General features: G+C 43.0%; 1 protein-coding gene across 2 annotated transcripts in view; it reads left to right on the top strand.

The window, feature by feature from the left end:
* Positions 1-1,218: 1,218 nt before the first annotated feature.
* AEBP2 (AE binding protein 2) overlaps positions 1,219-20,797 on the top strand; it is a 41,151-nt gene continuing 21,572 nt past the window's right edge. The window contains exons 1-2 of one of the 2 annotated variants that reach the window (XM_054282124.1): positions 1,219-1,868; positions 18,665-18,872. In XM_054282124.1, the coding sequence (XP_054138099.1) occupies positions 1,219-1,868; positions 18,665-18,872 (858 nt within the window). The remainder of the gene's footprint in view (positions 1,869-18,664; positions 18,873-20,797) is intronic. The other variant, XM_054282125.1, reaches the window with a different exon arrangement.

Below are 20,797 nucleotides of genomic sequence, written 5' to 3'. Positions count from 1 at the left end.
GCCAATCCCCATCCTATGTACTTTACTGTAAACTTTATCCCATTTTCCATGCTCATTAAATGACCTTAATTTTCAAACTCTGTTCTGAAGGCTTCTATGTGATTGACAGTCATGCTGCTGAGATTTCACTTTACCCCTTTTATACATCCATAGGTTTAGATTGGGTATTAGGGAGAAATTCTTCTCTGTGAGGGTGGTGATGCCCTGGCACAGGGCGCCCAGAGAAGCTGTGGCTGTCCCTGGATCCCTGGCAGTGTCCAAGGCCAGGTTGGATGGAGCTCTGAGCAACCTGCTGTGGTGGAAGGTGCCCCTGCCCAGGCCAGGGGTTTGGAATGAGATTATCTTTAAGGTTCCTTCCAATGCAAACCATCCTGTGATACTTCACAGTCCCCTTTGGTCACACAGCTTTTCCCAGGAGCCGGGGAGCCTCTTCCCTGCCTGGAGAGGTTTCGGGCCAGTTTGCTCTGGTTCATTCTCTCTCCTCCCTGCCCAGCGCGGTGTTTCTCACTCCTTTTCCAGCGGCCCTGGAACCCTTTCCCCGTCTCCTTCCCGCCTCGGCCGAGCCGTGCTGCGGCACTCCTGCCCGGCTGGCTCCTCAGCGCCTCGCAAGAGCCTCGCTCCTCCCGTTCCCTGCGCTTCTCCGTGTCCCCTTCCCCACCGCCATGCCCGTGAGGGGACCCGCCGTGCCCGGTGCCACCAGAGCCCTGCCTGCCCCACCCTCCGCCGGGGCCACCCTGCTCCGGCCTGTGCTCCATCTCCAGCCCCAGCCGGGAATGTCCCTGCCCCGCTGTGGGACACTGGTGTCGTCGGGATTTCTCCCCGCTATCTATGGAGCCGGGATCACGCCATTCCAGTGGCCCGGGGGATTCGAACCGGGATTCCCGGGGGATTCACGCTGGGATCCCCGGCAGACTCAGCCGCGATGCCGCCGCTCGCCCGCCACCGCCCTTCGCTCCGCCCTCCCCGCGTTGTTTGTCCCCCGGCGCGCTCCGTAGCGCGTGCGGCGGCGGCGGCACGAGCCGGGCCCCGCCCCGCCCCTCCCCGGCGGTGCGGGTGCGCGAAGAGGGCGAAGGAAGGAGGAGGGGGGGGGGGGCGCGCGCGGGCGGCGGCGGGAGCGCGCACCGGCCGCGCGGGCGCGCACGGGGCCGCGCGCGCACGCCCCCGCCGTGCGCACGCCCGCGGCCGGCCCCGCGCGCGCGGCAGCGACTCGCAGGCGCCATGGCGGCCGCTCGCTGCAGCGACATGGCGGAGCCCCAGCGGCGCCTTCCCGGGCAGGCGGCGCCCGCCGAGGAGGAGGAGGAGGTGGAGGTGGCGGCGGAGGTGCCGGCGGCCGCCGGTGGGGCCGGATCCTCTTCGTCGTCGCCGCCGCCGCCGCCTTCCTCCTCGGCCGCGGCGGAGCCGGAGCCGCTGCTGCTGCTGAACGGCGAGGCGGAGAGCATGTCGGAGCCGAGCCCGGAGAGCGCCAGCCAGGCCGGGGACGGGGAGGACGAGGACGAGGAGGAGGAAGAGGAGGAGGAGGGCGGCGAGGAGGAGGAGAGCAGCCTGGTGGGCAGCAGCAGCAGCAGCACGAGCAGCGGCTGCTGCAGCGACGAGACCCGCTCGCCGAGCCCCGGCGGCGGCAGCGAGGCCGACGCCAAGGAGGAACCCAAGGGCCCCCGGGGCAGCCAGGAGGACGGGCCGGGCCGCGGCGGCGGCGGGGGCGGCAGCAGCTCCAGCAGCGTGTCCAGCGGCGGCGACGAGGGATACGGCACCGGCCCCGGCACGGGCGGCGGCAGCAGCTGCGGCAGCGCCACGTCGGGCGGCCGGCGGGGCAGCCTGGAGATGTCCTCGGACGGGGAGCCCCTGAGCCGCATGGACTCGGAGGACAGGTCAGTGTCCGCCGCGCCCCGGGGTCCCCGCCTCGGCAGCCCCCGCCGCCCGGGCGCCGCCCCGCCACCGGCCGCGGGGCTGTCACGGCAGCCACAGGTTTCTGCGGCCAACTTGTGCCGGGCCCCCGCCCCTGCTGCTCGGGCCCCCGGCCGCCCGGCCCTGGCCGCGGAGGAGGGGGCGCTCCCCGAGCCGTGAGAGCCCCGAGCGGCCCCGCCGGGCGCTGCCGCCTCCTCCTCCTGCTCCTCCGGGGCCTCTTTCCTCGGAAGCTGCGGATTTTTCTCAGATGGTGCTTTCGGGGCTCTTCAGGGCTGTGTCTTGCGGCAAAGCGCAGGTGGGGTGCGCTGAAGCTTCGGGATGGGAAATGCATTTCTGGATGCGGTTTTACCTGCGCCCGCAACAGGGTTTCTGCTCGAGAGGGAGAAAACCGAGTGAAAGCCTCTTAAAATATAAGGGGGAAAAAAAAAATCGAGTTTGCTGAAATAAAAAGGAGACCAGCCCTTCCTGCATTACGTGTGCACAAGTAATAATCGTGCACGGTGTGGAGTGAGGCTCAGAGTCATCTTTGAAATAGTTCTGTAATTGTGAATTTCAGAATCTGTAAGGATGAGTTAGTTCTTGAGCTTTTGTATGTTAAAGCTGCACATTTAATTTTACCAAGATTCGAGCTTGGTTCTGGTGAAAAGGCACAACCGAATTCTCACACATGGTTGAATTCGACCATTCAGGTCTGTTTCAGCCTACTGACTCGAGCATTTCAAAGAACAACATCCAGCTCTCCTGGATGTTGTATGCAACAGTGTACTTGAAAAACTGAAAATACGGTGGAAAAAGGATGTAAAAACAGTGTGGAAGTGTTGTATGTCCCTTGCTAATTAGTCCTTTCAAATAGTTTAAGAAACTCGTACGATTTTTCTATACGTTTAGCAGAAAAAGTATCAGACTTCCCTGCTAGAGTTACAGTTAAGTAACAATTAGAATTTTATTTGTAGTTTCTTAAGATAGTTTCCCTTTTAAGTGTGGAGAATTACGTAGTTTGGTCCAGAAATGTACTTTGAATATATGTTAGATCAAAATCTTTGTAACTGTACAAGTACCCATATTTCAGAATGAAAAGGGGGCATGACGAGACCTAACCTCGAAGATTGAAACCAGTCCAGCAAACCCCTCGTGAGTCAGTTCCCCAAAACCATGTAATTGGCCTAAAAGTCTTAAGAAGACAGAAAAAAATTCAGGTCTTTGGTTTCCATCAGACTTTTGAGACTCCTAGAAATCACGTTTTCTTCCTTCTAAACTTATGCGAGAGCAGAGTGGGTGTGGATGTTGGGGTTTGTAGGTTTTGTTTGTTTTCTGTTTGTTTCAAAAGCTGAGATTTTGCATGCAATTGACTAAGTATGGGAGTAGACTTCTGGAAAAACACCAGGTGCATGAAGGAGCTTTAAGATAACAGTTTCTTGTTTTCCATAGAGTGAAAGTCTAAATCTAATCCTGATCTTATCCAAGTGCATGTCGGGGTTGAGGAAATAACAGAAATAACTTGCAGGGGTTTTCTGGAAGTAGCGTCATTGTGCCTCACCCTGCGCCTTCCAAAGCTGGTTGCTACTTTCTTTCTCTGTCATTGTTCTCGTGGTCCTCTTGCTGTAAGTGGTTAAATCCACGTGTGTGGGTCCTTGCTCCTTCCCTTTACACCAGGAGTGGGACTCTTTGTGTTTAGTGGTTTAAACAAGGACTGTGCCTTGTTTTTAATCTTTGCAAAGTTTTGTCTTGACCTGCCAGGATGGAAACTTGGTGTGTTGAGAGTGTGTTTTGTGCTGTAATTCCAAGGCTGGCTTGTTGAGTTGATGGGAGAAGAGCAATGCTACCAAGAGTGCCATTTGTTATTCCTGGGGTTGGAAAATTTCGTTTGGTGTGCACTCTTTGCTGCAGCGTGTTAGAATGCTTTATTATTTTTGTCACATGTCGTTCAGCAAGTTGCTGGCTTGACATTGTGATCCAAATGATTGCTGCTGCTTGGAAGGCAGCCACAGCATAATCCTGTGCCTTTCAGATGATCACACAGACAAGCAGAGTGTTGCAAAAGGTAGGGATGTGCTGAAGAGTTAGAGTGTGTAAATTGGAATAGTGAAATACCAAGGAAGAGCTGGAAACAGTTTAGACTTAATGCATTGAAATCCTGAAAGAATAAATCATTCGTTGATTTGGTCTCCTCTGAATTAAAATGTAAGTTCTGTGACTATTAGAGAACGATGTTTTGTCTATTAAGTGTTGTTTTATATGGAGTAATTTCTTGTACAGTGCTTCATGACCTTTGCTGTCTCCCTGTGTCTCCGAAGTCCTGAGGAACTCTGTGTCTGACTCTCAGTGTGCTGTAAAGTAAGATTCTCTGGGGAGGGAGAGGAGAGAAAAGGGAAGAGATGGAGCTAACAGGCTTGACTTTTCAGACCCTGGGTTTAGCCAGAGGAAGCGGGTAGGAGAGTGTACTGGGTAGAGACTCTCCTGCTGTCAGCAGGTTTGGTAACATTCAGATCATGCCCCGGGGCTTGGGATTTTTTTTCTTGCTTCCTCTTTAGAAAATTTGAATGAATTAAAGGGTGTGGTAAGAGGGCCTGAATTCCGTGAGTGATCAAATTCCCATTTCCTTGTGCATGTTCTTTATCGTTCTCCACGTTGTGTTATCTCTGATTTTTCCTGTAGTGATATCAAATAGAAATAAAGCAGATGAAGAGGAAAGTCTTGCATATGGTCAAAATAGAGCTACTGTTCAACAACTTCTATTTTTAACATTTTATTGTGTTTTGAGAGTATCTGCTGACAGAAAGAAATAACTTGTAGGAAATTGGTCAGTATTTATAAAACACAAGAAATAAATATAGAGGTGACTACTAATGCCCTGAAATTTAGGGTGAATTTTGACCCTTCATTTCCATGCCTGCAGTACAACATGCTTCTCTTCCCTCCCAGAAAGGAAAAAGCAAAGCCCAGACTGACACCTGGGATAAGTAACCAAGGTGGCATTTTCGGCTCAGCAGGAGAGTTCAGAGCAGTAACTCTAGGACCGGCAGGTATCTCGTTGATCTGTAGCAGTTCCATTTCTTCCCTGGGAATTGTGCTAAGTTCCCACTGCTGTGCAGGAGTTTGTCTGTGACTTTTGTGAGCGAGCTCAGATCAGCTGGCTGAGTAATAATAGTCTGCATTCAAACCTAGCGATCCTCTGGATTTACAGTCGGAACAAAGACCATTATCAGCACGTGAATGCTGCTCATTTCCTTGTGCCTTTCCCCAACTTGAGACCTGTGCTGAAAGGATGGATGTGTTCCTCCAGAGTCCTCTGGAGCTGCTAGTCTTGCTGCAGTGCTGAGAAACATTTGACAGGACTTGAAAAGAAAAAATAACGGTTCAGTTAACTATAAACACTGAAGCTGGACCTAAGCAAATGCGTGGATCTGGATATAAACCAGCTGAGCTGAGCGTGCTGGAGATGCATCTGCAGCTCCCTGCTGTTGTTACTGCTGAATTATGATATTTTCTTACAAACACTTAGTTTACTGAAATAATTTAAATATTGTTTACTGGAACACTTATTATGGAAATACATTTAAATCTGAAATAGTTTCATCATCAGATTTTGTTTGATTTAGAAAGCAGTGGTAGGTCTTGCAGTTTGAAGTTGTTGAGCAGAAATTCAAGTAGTAAATCTGTATGAAGAGCTTTTTTTTCTACTGTCACCTAGAAGTTACTCCTGGTTTACTATTCTTACATTATCTTTACCCCTCTGAGCAGTTTATCCTTTGCTCCCTCCTCCTCCTGGCTGGGCAAGGAGCATGCAAAAGGTGCATTTAAGCTGCAGGATCAGCTGTTCTGCTGCGTGAGCTGGGAGTGCTGATTGATGTGCTCCTAGGCCAAGTGTAACAGGTTGTCTTTGCACCCATGAAGCAATCTTTGCTTTAGGCTTAGCCCTAAATAATGTCCTTCTCACAGGCCATTTTCATGGAACTTGTAAGGCTTTATTTTCTTCTTCTTCTTTTTTTTTTTCTTTTCTTTTTGGGTTTGTTTTGGAAGGAGGATAACCTTTCCACGTTTTTTGTTATTCACCATCGAGCCAGTTATTGTGAGGCCCTGACTCAAGGAGTATTCAGTAATACTCATTGACAATTTGTGCTCTTAACCACATAAGACTTGCAAAATACTTCTAGGAATGTTATTATTCTGTTTCTATTTAATAGATAAGCAGTTTGGAAAACACATTTCAGATAAGTTTTTCAGTAGTAAACTTTTCTGTGCATCAGATTATGATGTTTTTTTCATTTTGCTGAGTGAAATGACAGTGTGGAACTAATGGGTTGAAAGATAAGAGGTTTACACATGAAAATTCCAGGCTCTAGTCTGAGTTTTTTAAATCTCATGTAAAATGAAGGCTTTGTCAACTTTTAAGATGTATGCTGATTTAAAAATGTTGGTTTTATTTCTAGTCTTTATTTTGTCTATCTTTTAAAAATCTTGGAAGTGAAGAACTTTCAAGATTGACTTGGCAGTGGCACGTAAGTTGTATGAGTGACATTTATGAAGGCAGAACAGTAAATTTGAAATACAATCCTGAGGACATGTGGTACTAATAGGTGTGTTTCATGGATCCATGTGACCAGATCAAAAAGTGCTTCAGGCCTCTCTTTGCTGCACAGTCTCACTTGTTCCTATGCAGGAAGTGAAGAATCATTCATTAGCACTTATGGCAAGGTGGTTAAGTCATTAAATTTTTTTTTAAATGTGTGTAATATTGCCATGTCACAGTGAGCTATAGAGAAGTTTACCTGAGTTTCAGAAATTCTGCTGAAAATTGTATTTGCAGTATTTCTAACTGCATTTATTGTTGCTGTAGTTATTTGCTTTCAAATTGCAAAATAAACCCCTTGTTTCTGTAATGGTTATGTTCAGGCCTTTCTGGCACGGGAGAAAATAGCTTTTGATGGGTAGACAAAACAGCCCAGATATTTTGTATGGTGAGTATCTTTATTACTAAAGCTGTTGGTTGGTATAATTGAGTGGTTAACATGAGGTCTTTTTGTGAACTAGATGAAAGAGCTTGGTATAATGAGCTGTTATAGTTATTGTAGTAAGATGTAAATATACTTCATACAATTTGAGAAAAACATTTTCCTCTTCAGTGTAAGACAGAATTAGTTTTGCTTTTATGGAGGATTTGAACGTCCACACCGGTCTGTGTGCATTTTGTGTTAACTTTGTGACATCATCAAGTCTGGTAACTTCTAAATACAAGGTTTAATAGATGGGTTTTTTTAGGGAATTTCCTAGGCAGTAATGGAAAAAAACTGTTGGTTTTTTTTTTTTTTTTTTTTGCTTTCCCTGTTTCATTTCCAATGAAGTTAAGCGGGGTGTCACAGCCTGAACAGCCGTTTGGCAGCGATGTGACATCACATTGCTGGAGCTGGTCACAGATAAAACCAACATGGAAATGTTCTACCATACCACTCGTGCTCAGATCTTTCCACAGCTTTCTAGTACCTTTCATATATTTACATATTTTTTAGAACCCCTGCCCAGCTGGAGAGGAACGGTGGGGGAATGAGCAGCACGGGGAGCTGGCATGGAAATCAGCAGTGTGGAAATCCACCTAGAACCAGAACCCCTTGCCTGGGGTGTTTGTAGAGCAGTCTGCTCTTGGCTGGGAAAGTGGTGCACGGCAGAGCAGGGAGATGAAAAGCAGATGGAGCTTTCGAGACAGGAATAGAGGTTTCTGGCAAGGGGATGATGTGAGATGCACACAGAAAACTTCTGGGATGAGAGTGAATGAGATATGTCTAATAGCCTGAGGGGAAAAAGAGAACTTAACCCAAAGAAAGTGAAAAATTGGTCTCTGCTGTAAAGTAGCCAAGTAATTGCAGGGAGTCATTGAGACAGGTGGGAATGTAATCTCCAGTTAAGTTGAGCAAGGGCAGAAGAGGGTAAGGAACTTCTTTGTACGAACAGTGAGTTTTATCCACTCTCCCTGTTGCTGTTAAACAAATACGATGCCATGACTTGCAGAAATACAAAGTGTCAATTTTGTAAGATTCCCTGAGGTAGAGATTTCTTTGGTTATATATCTATGTAACTGATTCTTTTTTATAACTACAAAAAGCTTTCTGTCAGACAGCTTTCTGTCTGGGGTTGTTCAAAAAATATTTGTTTTAGAAAATGAAATATAAGTATTCCATGTTGTGCTTGCTGTTTATCATTGGTTTTGTGATACTCAGAGATAATGATTACAGTTGTGGTTTTGCAGCATTCAAAACCAACAAAGAACTGGGGAAAAATTTTGAAACCTTTTGAGATGCTGAAGTACTTTTTTCCCCCCTTAAGAATGGTAAAGTGTAAAGCAAGAAAGACCTGGGATTTCTTTTCCCATATCTAATTTTCTTCTCTATACTAGAATTTACATTCTTAAATAAATTTCGCTGAACTTCTGTTGCTAATGTTTAATGAATACTTTCTTTATTTGATAGAGGTTACTTAAGGTATATGCCAAGATATTTGATAGAGAAAAGCAAAAGATTAATGATTTTGAGAGTCCTGTTGTCATCCTGGTGCACCATAGAGGAGTGCTGTAATTCAAACAGCTTGTATAATGTCAGAGGGAGAAAACTGCACCTTGGTGGTTTGAGTTGAGACTTGTAAAAAACTTACTGTTGGCTCATACAGTGGTATTATGTTTTATTAAATATGCCTAAGTAAGAACCTAGCATAAAGAATTTCCACTTACTATTAATGTCATTCCATGTAGCCTTTTGTATACATTACTAGCTCCCCTGTAAAATTGCAGTAAAGTCCTTATTTTGAGCAGTAAAGTCCTTATTTTGAGCATTTTAGTTTATTGTGCTGTAGTAATGATTAGGTTCCAAATGAAAAAAAAATCTTAAAAATGCAAAGAAAATATTTTCAATATGTGCAAACAAAGAAATGTAAATATTTGTTTTTCCTTTGAAATAAAACTCCTTTTGGCATGTCTTTAAGTAGACTTCCTTAGGTTGACTTGAGTGCTAAGTTACAGCTTAGACAGTTGGTACAAGTAGAAGTTAATGCAGTGTCCTGCAGAACAGGAGCCAAACCTTCATTTATGGCCTTTTTGTTATGAATTAAGCCAGTAAGTGGACTTGTACTTTGCTGGTTTCTTTGCTTTTGGTACATGGCTAATACTTGAAGGAACAAGTATTCACTGAGGTAGAAATAGACAAGGCTGCTAGGTACTGAAACGCTATCCCAGCTGTGTATTTTTCTCTGTTTTAAGTTAATTTAACATGATGATAACTGAAATTTTTTAGATCTGCTCTGTGAGTTTGCATCTTTCTTTGGTCATTTTATGTTCCATTTGTTTCCTGTGTTTTGGGGTTGAGAGAATGGGAGGGTAATACCTACAGCAGATGAAATTGCCTTGACACCACACCTGAAGGCTATTATCCTCCAGTGCTGATTAGACAACTTCATAGTGATTATGGTTCTCAAAGTGGGAAGCACTGTTAAAAGAATAAATTATTTCTGGTGGTTCTTTAGTGAGTGTTTTTCTTCTCTGCTTCTCCTAAGCTGTGCTACTAAACACATTCCTCTATCAGTAAAGACTGAAAATTGAGAACCACTTGTTGCTGTTCTCTAACTTTTCAGGGAGATTATTGAGCTGAAGATAACATGGTTCCCAGAAATGGAAGGCAGTTTTATTTGTATCTTTAAGGCAGTTTCTTGATTTGTGTAATCCTTTTGCAGAATGTCATCTTTGTGCTGTCATATCACAAGGCACATGTGTTTAACCTGCTCTATTTTTGCACTGCTGCTCGGATATTTTGGCATTCCAAATGTCCTCCTTGTGTTTCCAGTTTCTCTGTATGCTACAAATCCTGTGATGCCATGGTTTGTGTTATGCAAGTATGATCTCAAATATTCTAGGAATAACAATCTAAATAATCAAATTAAGTGATCCAGGAGAGTGGAACAGCTCTAGAGGTGGTGAATCATAACACACTTTCTCAGTCTTGTTTTGTTTCCTGTGCGTGTTTGTTATTTTAAGTTCCTTCAATTTCTCTATCTCAAAGAGCTTTCCTATCTTCCCTGGTTTTATATTATCAGGCTGAAGTGTTTGCAGTGTTTCCTTTTCTAGGTGTTTATGCCTTACCTAGACGCAGCTTTACTCTAAAATAAGCTGCTGCTTCAAAAAGAATTTAAAAACAAGTTTTTAATGTTGCCACTTGCCATGCTGTATAAATTTCTCTCCCTTGACTATTTTATTTTCTGCTGTTGCTTGCTTAGTAGCCATATAACAATACATATATTTAATACAGAATGTTGCAGTCTTGTTTTGAAGATTGATTTGTGAACACGTTTTGAGTCTGTTCATTTTGAGAAGGTTTTGTTAGAATAATCAGTGTAAAGCAAAGATTTGATAGGTTTGATTTCCAGAAAAATGCTTATGTGATTCAGAAGCACAAGTGCTTCCAGGTGAGTGGGTGCCTTCTTCAGTCATGCAGCCCTGGAAGTGAAGGTCTTTTTTTCTTTATGTTGTCTTATTGTAGCTTTTACTTAATTTTGCCCATCCTGCCTTGCCTGCCTTGCCTGTGAAGGGCTGTGGAGTCAGTTCTGTCGGTCTGCCAGGGATCTTTGTGGGTGTCGTGTGCCAAGAGAAGGTGCTGCCTTCAAAACTCAGTGGTGGACTTTTACTTCATGTAGTCCTGCCTTATTTGTTTGATCCAGGTATTCTGATTTCTTGCTGCCACGTGAGTAATCTTTCTCTTTGGCAGCCATTTAGTGTTCTGCATTCTCTATTTGCTCTGGTTTTTTGGGGGTTTTTTTGATGATGGTTTATCCACATACACTGTTTTTCTTACTGGTGGTAGGTTTTCCTGAACTCAGCAAATGATCATTATCAATGGTGAAATTATTTTGGATACTTTCTTTTTAAAGGTTTAAATGTAAATGGTTTTCTCAGCAAAATCATCCAAAAAACTCCTTAGATATGCAGGTAGCTGGAGTTGCTTTCTGTCTCCTTTGAAGAGTCTCTCTGGGCTGGTAGCTGATTCAATGAAAAGGAACTGTAGGAGCTCTAAAGCATAATGGTATTTTCATGCCACAATCAGACTACATCCATTAAAGTAAGACAAACTGTTGTGCTTGTGAAACATAAATATTTAGTTTAGGGAATTATATCGATAAATTACTGAAATTTAGTAGGAGGAGTTTATCTGTTACCAATCTAGATGCATCATAAAATATGAAATTTGCCAAAGATGGACAGAGGAACAAAAAAAGGTGAGATAAATCTCAAACTTTGCTGGCTCGTGGTGATTGCTCATGTTTTGGGAGCTCTGTTTTAATCTTACTTTTAAATTAGCATGATTATTTGGAGAACATACAGCCAAAAGATGAACTGAAATATCCTTGGCCACCTGTGTGTGATTGCCTTGGGCATTTTATTGAGTACTGGTACCCCCATGCAGATGTTCTGACAGTAGCCTCACAAAGACATTGGCATTAAAGTTTGTTTAATACTCATTGAATGTCAGCAAAAATTAAATCTTGCTACAAAAACATAGGAATTTATTCTTCCTCTGCTATTGTTTAGGAGACAAAAATCTAATGTTACTAATATAATCTGTTATTAATCTGTTGTATCTGTGGCCTCTGTTTGGAATTGATGGAAATATTTTAAAATAGGACAGGTGAAAGATCCTCCTCTCAATGATGGGAGCTGAGGGTTGATAATTAGATAATTTTGAGGTTTCGTGAGGATTTATCTTCACTGGATCTTTCATTGCATTAGGAAGTAGTGAGCACAAATTGCTTTGAATTTGGTGTTGTTGAAAAGCTGTTGTTTTTGTGGAACTTGTCCATTGGCCAGAGCTGTACACCACAATTTTCCCCCTCTTATCTTGGAAAGTAAGAGGAGTAGTGGGGAAAATTGTGAAGTTTTTGTTTTCACTCTCAAGTTTCCTTAGTGAAATAATGAGGTGCTGGGGGATGTCACTAAGCATGTCATTATTATTTTTTTCAATGTTTCTGTTTTGACTTGGTGTTTGTAATTGAACGATTGCAGTTGGTGCTGTTTGTTTTCTTTTGGGATTAGTACCTAGTTGTGATTTAGTCTTGCAGGTTGTAAAAGCTTTTCTGTTGATTTCTAGGTTTTAACCCTTGAAGTTGCTGTGAGATGTGACTGACTGTCATTCACACTGTTCCCATTATTGTGAGGTTTTTTTACCTGACTGTAACAGTTCAGTTTTATTTCTTAAGCTTCCCTCATGGAGTAAACCAATGTAGCTGCAGCTGGAAGGGGAAATGACAGAGTATTTCTCTGACTAGTAAAAGAGAAAGAAACCAGCAGCGTATTTATTTTTGTTTGGTTTACTTGTTTGTTTTTTAATCCTTAACCTGTTTATTTATTTCCAGTAAGGTTTGTAGCATTTGGTTTCGGAGGCAATCTGCTGGTTTGATGTTTCATGGCCGGGTTATCAGTGTATTTCAGAAGAAACTGTTCTCAAAACCCGCAGTAGTGTGCAGTTGGATGGCTGCTCAGCAGTCATGCTTTCAGCCGCCCTGCAGTGCGTGCTCGCTGCAATTGCTGTTCATTTTTAATTCGATGCTTTCCAAGGCGAGGTTTTTCCATATAGGATCTGTCAGGATCGTTTGGTGTCAGCTGAATTCAGCTGGGTCCTTCGGTCACCTCGTGCACGGAGCGTGTGGGGCTGGCAGCAGGCTCGGGTGGAGGTGCTGTGCCCCAGACGAGCTCCTGTTGATCGGGCTGAAGCGCTGCTGCTTGACCCTCGGGGGCGCGGTGTAAGGCCCATCTGTTAGGGCTGCATTTCGCCTCAGGGAAGGTTACTTCAGTTAAGGTCTACAGGGACTATGTTTAGCAGACATTAAAAGTATAATAGCAAATTGATTGGGCTTTTGTGCATGTGTTCTGTGCCTGGCTCTGCTCTCCCTTCAAGTGGATGGTTGCTAATGGGACTTGGTGCAAACTAAAAATGAAATGATTTTGCTATTCTTTCAGGTTTTTTGATGTTATTCCTCCTCCTCTCTGTTGTTCTGAAAGATTAACAAAATCAGGGAAAGAATAAATTTTGGACATTTCATTCATTAAATTCAATAGGAGGAATTACTTGGAATAGTGAGGAAAACACTCTCCTTGGAGAGCCATATGTGTGTCAGCAGTGATGTGCAGTATACCATTTTATTTAATGCATTACATCATAGTCTCATATTTTTATTCACATTTAAATGTACACAAAAATTAGAGCCCAGGTGTATAATATGTAGTTTAAAATCTGTACATTTTAAATTGGGAATAATTTGGATTTCGTTTTTTTTCTCTCTAGAAAATATCCACATTTACAAAACTGCAACAGTGGCTTAATTTTGCTCAGATCCTTAAAGGAACAGAATAATCCAGAATTTAAAGTGCTTGAAAAATGCTTTTTGTTTTCTGTGAAAATGACTAGCAGCATCTTACAAGTTTTTAGGTATTATTTTTTGTTTCAGGGTTGTTTTAAATGGAGTTTGAACTGAAGTAACCAGCTAGACACATGTAATTGTGTAAGCACTAACCTTTTAACATGAAAGGGCTGCTAAAAATACCTTAATGTTCTTGATAATGAAGACTGCATTATTTCTAGCCACAGGTAAAATAAGTACAGGTAAAAATAAGACCTGAAACAATGCCTTTGAGGTAATGATTCCTCTATTTAAGCTTGCATGGTTTTGCTTAATGAACACATTTTAAATGTTAGTATTGTTTCAAAGCTGTTGATATCTTGGTAGAGGGAAAATTTGTAGGAGGACAGAAAAATGTCTGACCCCTCTGAGAAGATTTTATTTTCAGTTCTACCTTGCTGCATTTGGCAGATGCTGCCAGTGTTTGCAGACTTGGTGAAATGAAGTGTGGGTTTAGTAAGGCATTTCAGAAAGGCATTCAGTTCTTGCCTCTAGACCTGTGATTTTTACATCAAGTTGATTCAGGTGCTTGATTAGGTTGAAAATAGGGACAACATAAGCTCGAAGATCATGTTGTGCTTGCTGTAACAGTTCTAAATTTTAGTAATTAGTCAGCCTTTTGAATGGAGCTTCTTAAAAACTGCTATTGTGTATGCAGGCTCTCTCCAGCAGTGACTGTTTTTGATGCTCTATTGTTTGGGATGACCCCTGAGCTGAACTCTCTGAAACTCAAATGTCTAATGTTCTTCATCAGGCCATGGTCTATAGATCCATTACAATGGAGCTGGAGCCTGCCTACAGCTTGGGAGCAAACCCAGACCTGTCTGTCACTGGCAGGAGGGGAATGCCACAAGCGCCTCCGCTCTGCTCGTGTCATTCTGCTTTGATAGTGGCAGGCAGGCTTCAAACAGATCCCCTGCCTGCGAGAAAGGGACTTAGCAATGGGCAGAGAAACTTGCTTGAATTTAGCTAAAATCTGTTTCAGTGTCTCTGTTCTATTACCAGGATGTCTGTGTTTTTCTTACTTTGCTTTCTCCTCTTATGCACGTTATTATTTTCCCACTTGTAGGCTTTATGGGTTTGGGGTGAGAAAGCAGAATGGTGTAATTTCCATTACTACCTTCCCTTTGTAAAGGAACCTTTCCCTCTGTCAGATCATCCCAAGCAGATAGAAAGTTGTATTGGATTGAAAAGCCCCAGTCATGGACTGAAAGGTGTACACTCTTTTTCTGTAGTCCAAGCCCATCTTGGGCTGAGTATTTGTGCACACATCTGATTTGCTTGTGTGTCCTGTCCTCACGCCCTTAGTGAAATTCTGAGAAACAAAAAAATGGGTGAATTGGCAAGCTCTAACAGACACAGTGTTGCAGTTAAGTCTTCAGAGACTTAGTAGCAGCCACAGCTCTGACTGTAAAACTTATCTTTCTGCTTCATCTCGAAATGGGCAGGTCAAGAGACCGCCCAAGTCAGTGTCTTTGATGTTACATACACTGCAGACTATTCTCTGAAAAGCTTCCTGATATTTTCTCAGTGTAAGAAAGAGAAAACTACACACACTTGAGCTGTGCTGGGCACTGGTCTTTCACAGATTCTCTTTGCAGCCGTTGCCTCTTTAGTGAGGGACAGAACTTCCTTAGTGAGGCAGAAACTAATTCTAGATTTCCTAGTACTGGGAGGCACCTGATCACCTGAAGTACACTGGTTCTGGAGGCACAGAAGAGGAAACAAAAACAATGTGTGTTGCATTTTTATTTAACAGATACTAGACAAGAAATGGCTGGGGCAATGAGTTTCTGGAAGGAAGGAGGGTATTTTGTCTTAAATATTAAGCTGTTTTTGCTCAACTGGATTAGAGTTATATTTTTTCCCATTTTTAGAGAGGATTTTGAATAGCTTACAGAATCATAGTTCAGTGTAGCACTTCTTTCTCAGTTTGCAAATTCTATATTCTTCTACTTGGTTGAAGTGCTGTGGGCAGCCTTTTTTATTCCAGTTCCTCTGATACCAAATTTTGATACCGTGTTAATCTGTTAGCCCTTAGCAAACACTTAGGCTATTAAACCTGAACCCAGCAAACATTTAAACAGTAATAGCTAAATTAGCTTGTTACTGGTTTCTTATGTCATTAATAACCCCGCTTGTCATGATAGCTTTTGCTGGAATCCGTTGATTTTTACATATTTTTCTCCAGAAGAAGGTAAATATCTTATAAAAAACCACAAAGCCTAAGCATTTGCATTCCTTAGGCTGTAAAATTGGAGACCTGTGATTTTGTGTCAAGGTATATTTCACTGCATTGGCAATGTGAACTAAACTGTCATGGTTTTGGTTGATAATTTTCAGGGGGTTTTTTATCTCTTCTTAGAGGAATTAAGTGGATTTCATGCCTGTGGAATGGAGAAACCACGCACCTCTGTGAGCGTGCACTTTTCCCCTGCCCCAAAATGCTTTCACAGAACTTGTTCAGGGTTATGTTTTCTCATTGCTTTCCCACTTGAGACCAGACTATAAACCCAGGGAGCTGTTAAATACTCTCATACTCTGCCTGTGGTCAGCAGCACCACACATCCTCTCAGTCAGAAATCTGCTTGCAGTGTTTGTGGGGTGTGTGAGAGCAGCCCTAATGCTGGCTGTGGTGTAGAAACTCGTACTGACTGGAAATAGCTTTGAAGCTCGAACTCCTCCTTGCAAGTGTTTGGAAGCAGTTTCCTTTGGTACCTTTCAGCTGTGGGAAAGGCAGGGTTATTTATGGAGCTGAGCTGGTGTGAGGCAGCTGTTGCACGAGTGCTGCGTGTGCAGTGCTTTGCCATCCTTGGCTGAGCAGCTTCCTGTCGGGACCGCTGATCCGTGTAACAGCTCTGTCTGTGGCAGAAGTGGTTGGGCTCTGTGCCATGCTGTGTGTCCAAACCTGCTTCCAAGTGTGGTATTGAGAAAGCTGCATTTGGATAGCTTAAACTGAGGGGGAGGTGAGGTGATGGCACAATTAACTGTAATTAATTGTTCAGTTGTTCTGTCATTATGGGTAAATTTTGCTTTCACAGTACAGTTTCACAGGCTTTATTGTTGGGATCATTTTTTGGCCTAGGCATCAGCTGAGGAAGGAGAAGATGTCAGTCTCATAATTGCATCTATCGTGAGCCTGGCACAGTGGAAAAATTAGGATTACTTGCAACAGGTTTTGCTGATAAAGCTTCTGACAATTTCCTCCAGGGATCCTAAAATGCTGTTACAGTGCCTGTAGTTAGTGGCTCTTAATGCTCTTGGGGCTGGGAGCTTCAGCTTGGGGCCAGTGGAATACTTTAGTACTTGCTGGTGACAGTTTGGGAGATTGATTGTATGTCATAAAAGGAATCAATATTACTGGGGAAGGAAGTGAGACATGGGGAGGGAGCATGGGAAGCTCTGTGTATTCACGATGTAGAAAAGGGAAGAAAGTAAAGATAGTGGACACATGGAAATTGGCTGTGTAGCAGCAAATAGCCTGTATGGCTTCCATGGGTAGGAGCTATGCCTTCTAAATTGTTACACCTTGTTTGAAATTGGGAGGGGGGTGGAAGAAAGGCATGTGGTGTTGGTGTAGCATTTAGGAACTCTGTATTTGATATATCTTCGTTAAAGCAAAAGGTGTTTAAAAGGTACCTTTCTTTTTAATTTGGAAGACAAAGGCCTGAAATAGTTGGTCAGTTTTAATAGCAGATGGAACTGGAGGATGATTTTTAAGGATTCTGTGGTTGGGATTTGTTATATTGCTGGTATCTCTTGAGATAAGTGTTGGTTCATGAAACCAGATTACCCAGGGTAGTTAAAACTAAAACTTGTAACTGGGAGCATTGCTAAAGGGAATCTGTTATTTAGACTAAGACAAGTCACTTTTTATTGATAAAAGCACTGGAATCTGCATGGTGGGTGAGAATGGGAAATCTAAACAAAGCAAATATCTGTGATTATTTTAAAATCTGTCACAGAAGAAATCTGCTAGCATTGTAGTGATTCAGAAAGATACAGATAATGTGAGAAGTCAGTAGTAGAGACTCTTACAGCAGAGGAGCAGACATGTTAATGGTACCTTGAGATTTTGCCTAATGGTGGTTTTTCTGTCATTCATCTCAGTGTGTTATAGAACAGTACTGGGCATGTAAACAGTGATGGTAAAAATAAGGAACAGCATCTGTACCTTAAAAGCAGAATAGTTTAACACATCCCAGTTGTACTGGGAGGATCTGGTGGAGGCTCTCCAAAGTGGTTTGGGTGCTGAAGCAAATCCTGAGCATGGAGAGGCCGAGTGCATGTGTTCAGTTTTGGGAGGAGGAGGACAGGGTGTTTCTGTGTTCTGTGATCTGATAGGGAGGGTTAACAAGGGAGGAGGCAGAGTCATCTCAGCCCTGCAGCTGCCAAGGATGAGAGACAAGAGACAGAAGTTGCAGCACTGGAAATTCTGATGAGATGTTGGGAAACTTCCCCCCTCCCTCAGAACAAGGTTAGTCAGCCATTGAGAAAATTGTTCAGAGGTAGCAGAAATGCCAGCCTTTGAACACACCCATTGACAACTCCACTGGACAACAACACAGGCAAGCTGATCTCATTCGTTTCTGTTTGAGCAAATTTCACCACCTGGTCTTTAAGGTTCTGTCAAAAATGAGCTGTTCTGTGATGCTGTGGCTTCGTGGAAGAGAAAAACTTAAAGGCCCTCATGGCAACTGAGCAGGTTCACAAGATAAAAAAGGTGTATCAGTAGGTATTTACTGAGGAGGGACTTCCATCTCCATAGTTTATGCTTATATAGGGAAAGAGCATGATCTCTGCAAGTTTTTTCTGATCCATTTAATGCTTGTCTCTATCTGCCGAGGTACAGAGCAGAAAGGCTGATGGAAGTGACCCCTGCTGGCCACAGATTTCCTCTGCTGATTCTGGCTTCTGGAATCGTTTTGCAAAATCAAAACAAACAGTTTAGGCCATGCACACGAGGGAAACTATGCTGGGGCCATGTGGTTGTGCTTTAAACCCTGGGTAGAACTGAAGTGCTGTATTCTTCTTAAGGCTGTAGTGTTGGCAGGGGATGCTGGACTCAATATATGCAGGATTTTCCATTCCTCCCTTTTGTTCCCAGTGTCCAGAAGAACTTACACTGTTGATAATAGTAGCTGTTTCCTAACTGTACATTTATTAATGAAGCAATGAACCATACATATTATAAATAATAAATTTGTGCAAGGTTTTCTTTCCAACCTGTCTAAATAGATCTGAAACAAAAGAGCTACAATTTGGATTTGCTCTGTTAACATGCAACAAACACAAACTTTGATTTCGTTTTTTGGGTTTTTTTGTCTTGCAGCATAAGCAGCACTATCATGGACGTAGACAGCACAATTTCCAGCGGGCGTTCCACGCCGGTGATGATGAATGGGCAGGGAGTTGCTGCCTCCTCTGCCAAGAGCATTGCCTATACCTGCTGCTGGGACCACTGCCACGCCTGCTTCAGCTCCAGCCCGGACCTGGCCGACCACATTCGCTCCATACACGTGGATGGGCAGCGAGGAGGGGTTGGTGTTACCTTTGGGTTTCCCTTCTTTCTTATTTGCCAGTATTTCCCTCTTGAATGACAGCACTAACTTTTGTTTCAAAATTCCTTTTTTCTAGCTAGTGGCAGGAAAGTTAGTGGCCTCACTTTAAAAATGTAGTCAGTTATTTTCAGTAACTTGAGATTTCCAGGGTTTTGATAGTGTGTTGATTTCAATATCCCTGAAGTGCTTACACTTGGAATTCATTTTCTTCAAACTCTTAGTGTACGTGTTCCTGCATGTGAACTCAGGTGAAGTCACATCTTAATTACTGTTACCAAAGGAGTTTCACTACAGGTAAAATCCATCCCGAATGTCCAGAAGGGAAGATGTAAGACTGACTCAAGAGTACAAAGTCTTAACAAAACAGCTCTGTGTGTAATACTGATGGCAAGTTTGCCTTCTATATAATTGCATCTAATTTTTTTTTTAAATTGAGTTGCGTATATAAACATGTAAATTCCAGTCTACTCCCTGGTCAAATGATAATTGGTCTCAATTTTAATGTTTAAAAACGTCTTCTAGTAGAGTAATTTCAACTTTGTACTTAACTACCTCCTATCTTCAAGCTCCCAAATTACCTCTGATGTCTGGAATATATCATGTAAACTACCTTTACATCCAGCACAAGCAATCTGCTTGTTTTAGGCACTGTGTGTTGCAGCTCTTCAATTTCTGGGAGAGATAATATCAGTTCTCAAAGTAGAATAGTTGTTATCTTTTGACTTTTTGCCCTGTCAGTTCTTCAGAAGGAAAATGTTAGACTGTTGCACTTTATCTTCAGTGAATAAGAAACTTAAATAAAATGCTAATTTGCATTACTTTAAATAATTTATTATGTAAATATGTCAGTGAGGCAGCTGTGACTCTAACTGTATTTAGATAATATTTTTTGGCATGATCGAACTTTTCAGTTTCATATTTGATGGCTTTTTTCAGTCCAGTATCTGAGCAGAATCATCCATCCAGTGTAGTGGCTTTTTAGCCACCCATGAGATGATTCCTGAGTTCTGTCCACAGGTGTATTAAGGTGTTACATGAAACCTGCATGAAACAGTGAAATGAATAAGGTGTGTTTGGATCTTTGTTATCCCATCCTTTACATTTCTTAAAAAGGGGCTGGAAGATTTTGCAGATTTTGGTTTGGGTTTTTTTCCCTGTATTTTCTTTCTTGTCACTTACATTTCATGTGACATGATTTGTGGACATTTTTATTTAGAAAATATTGGACTATATTTGTATACTTGAAAGAGGAGGTTGTTGGAAGCACAAAGTGTCTAATAAGTGTTGCATTGAGTTCGCACTTTTGAATGCCCCTACTGGAGTTAATTTTTTGCGAAGTTCCAAGGCAGGGCTGTGGAAGGGAGATGAGTCCTGATGGGTTTGTTTCAGGGATTTGTCTGCCACCTGCCGGTGAGGTGTTCAAGTGTGTTGGAAATTGTCTTCTGCTTTCACGGGATTTCAGACCTCACTGAACTGCAATGGCTCTACATTTGAAGAAAAGTAGGGGTTAAGTAATTGCTTATTGAGAATGGAAAGGAATAGGATAAACATCTTTGCATGGTAAATGTACTTTTTCCAGCTAATACCGAGGTCATGGCTTCAGTCCAAACCAGATACATCCATGATGAGCCTGGGAAGCTTTTTGACAAAACAGTTTTGCTTTTGAAAGATGTTATTTCAGAAATATTTTGGGATCAGCTTCTTGGGTTCCCAAGCTGCCTTGTGTAGACTCCTGGCATGTGGTTGCAAAGCCAGGTCCTTGTATTTCCCCCATCTCTAAGTTCCAGTAACACCTTTGCCAAGTGCCCTGCAGTCTGCAGTTGCTGCTGGAAATGCCAGCACACTTATGGAGCTGCTGCAGAGCCAGAAATCTCAGAAATCCCAGTTCTGTGGCTTTGAGGGGA

Source organism: Melozone crissalis, unplaced genomic scaffold (assembly GCF_028551555.1).
Source record: "Melozone crissalis strain CALT ecotype California unplaced genomic scaffold, PUWL_Pcris_2 ptg000033l_1, whole genome shotgun sequence".
Lineage (NCBI taxonomy): Eukaryota > Metazoa > Chordata > Aves > Passeriformes > Passerellidae > Melozone > Melozone crissalis.
The sequence above is the reverse complement of the archived record's forward strand: the minus strand, read 5'-3'. Positions and strand labels throughout refer to the sequence as shown.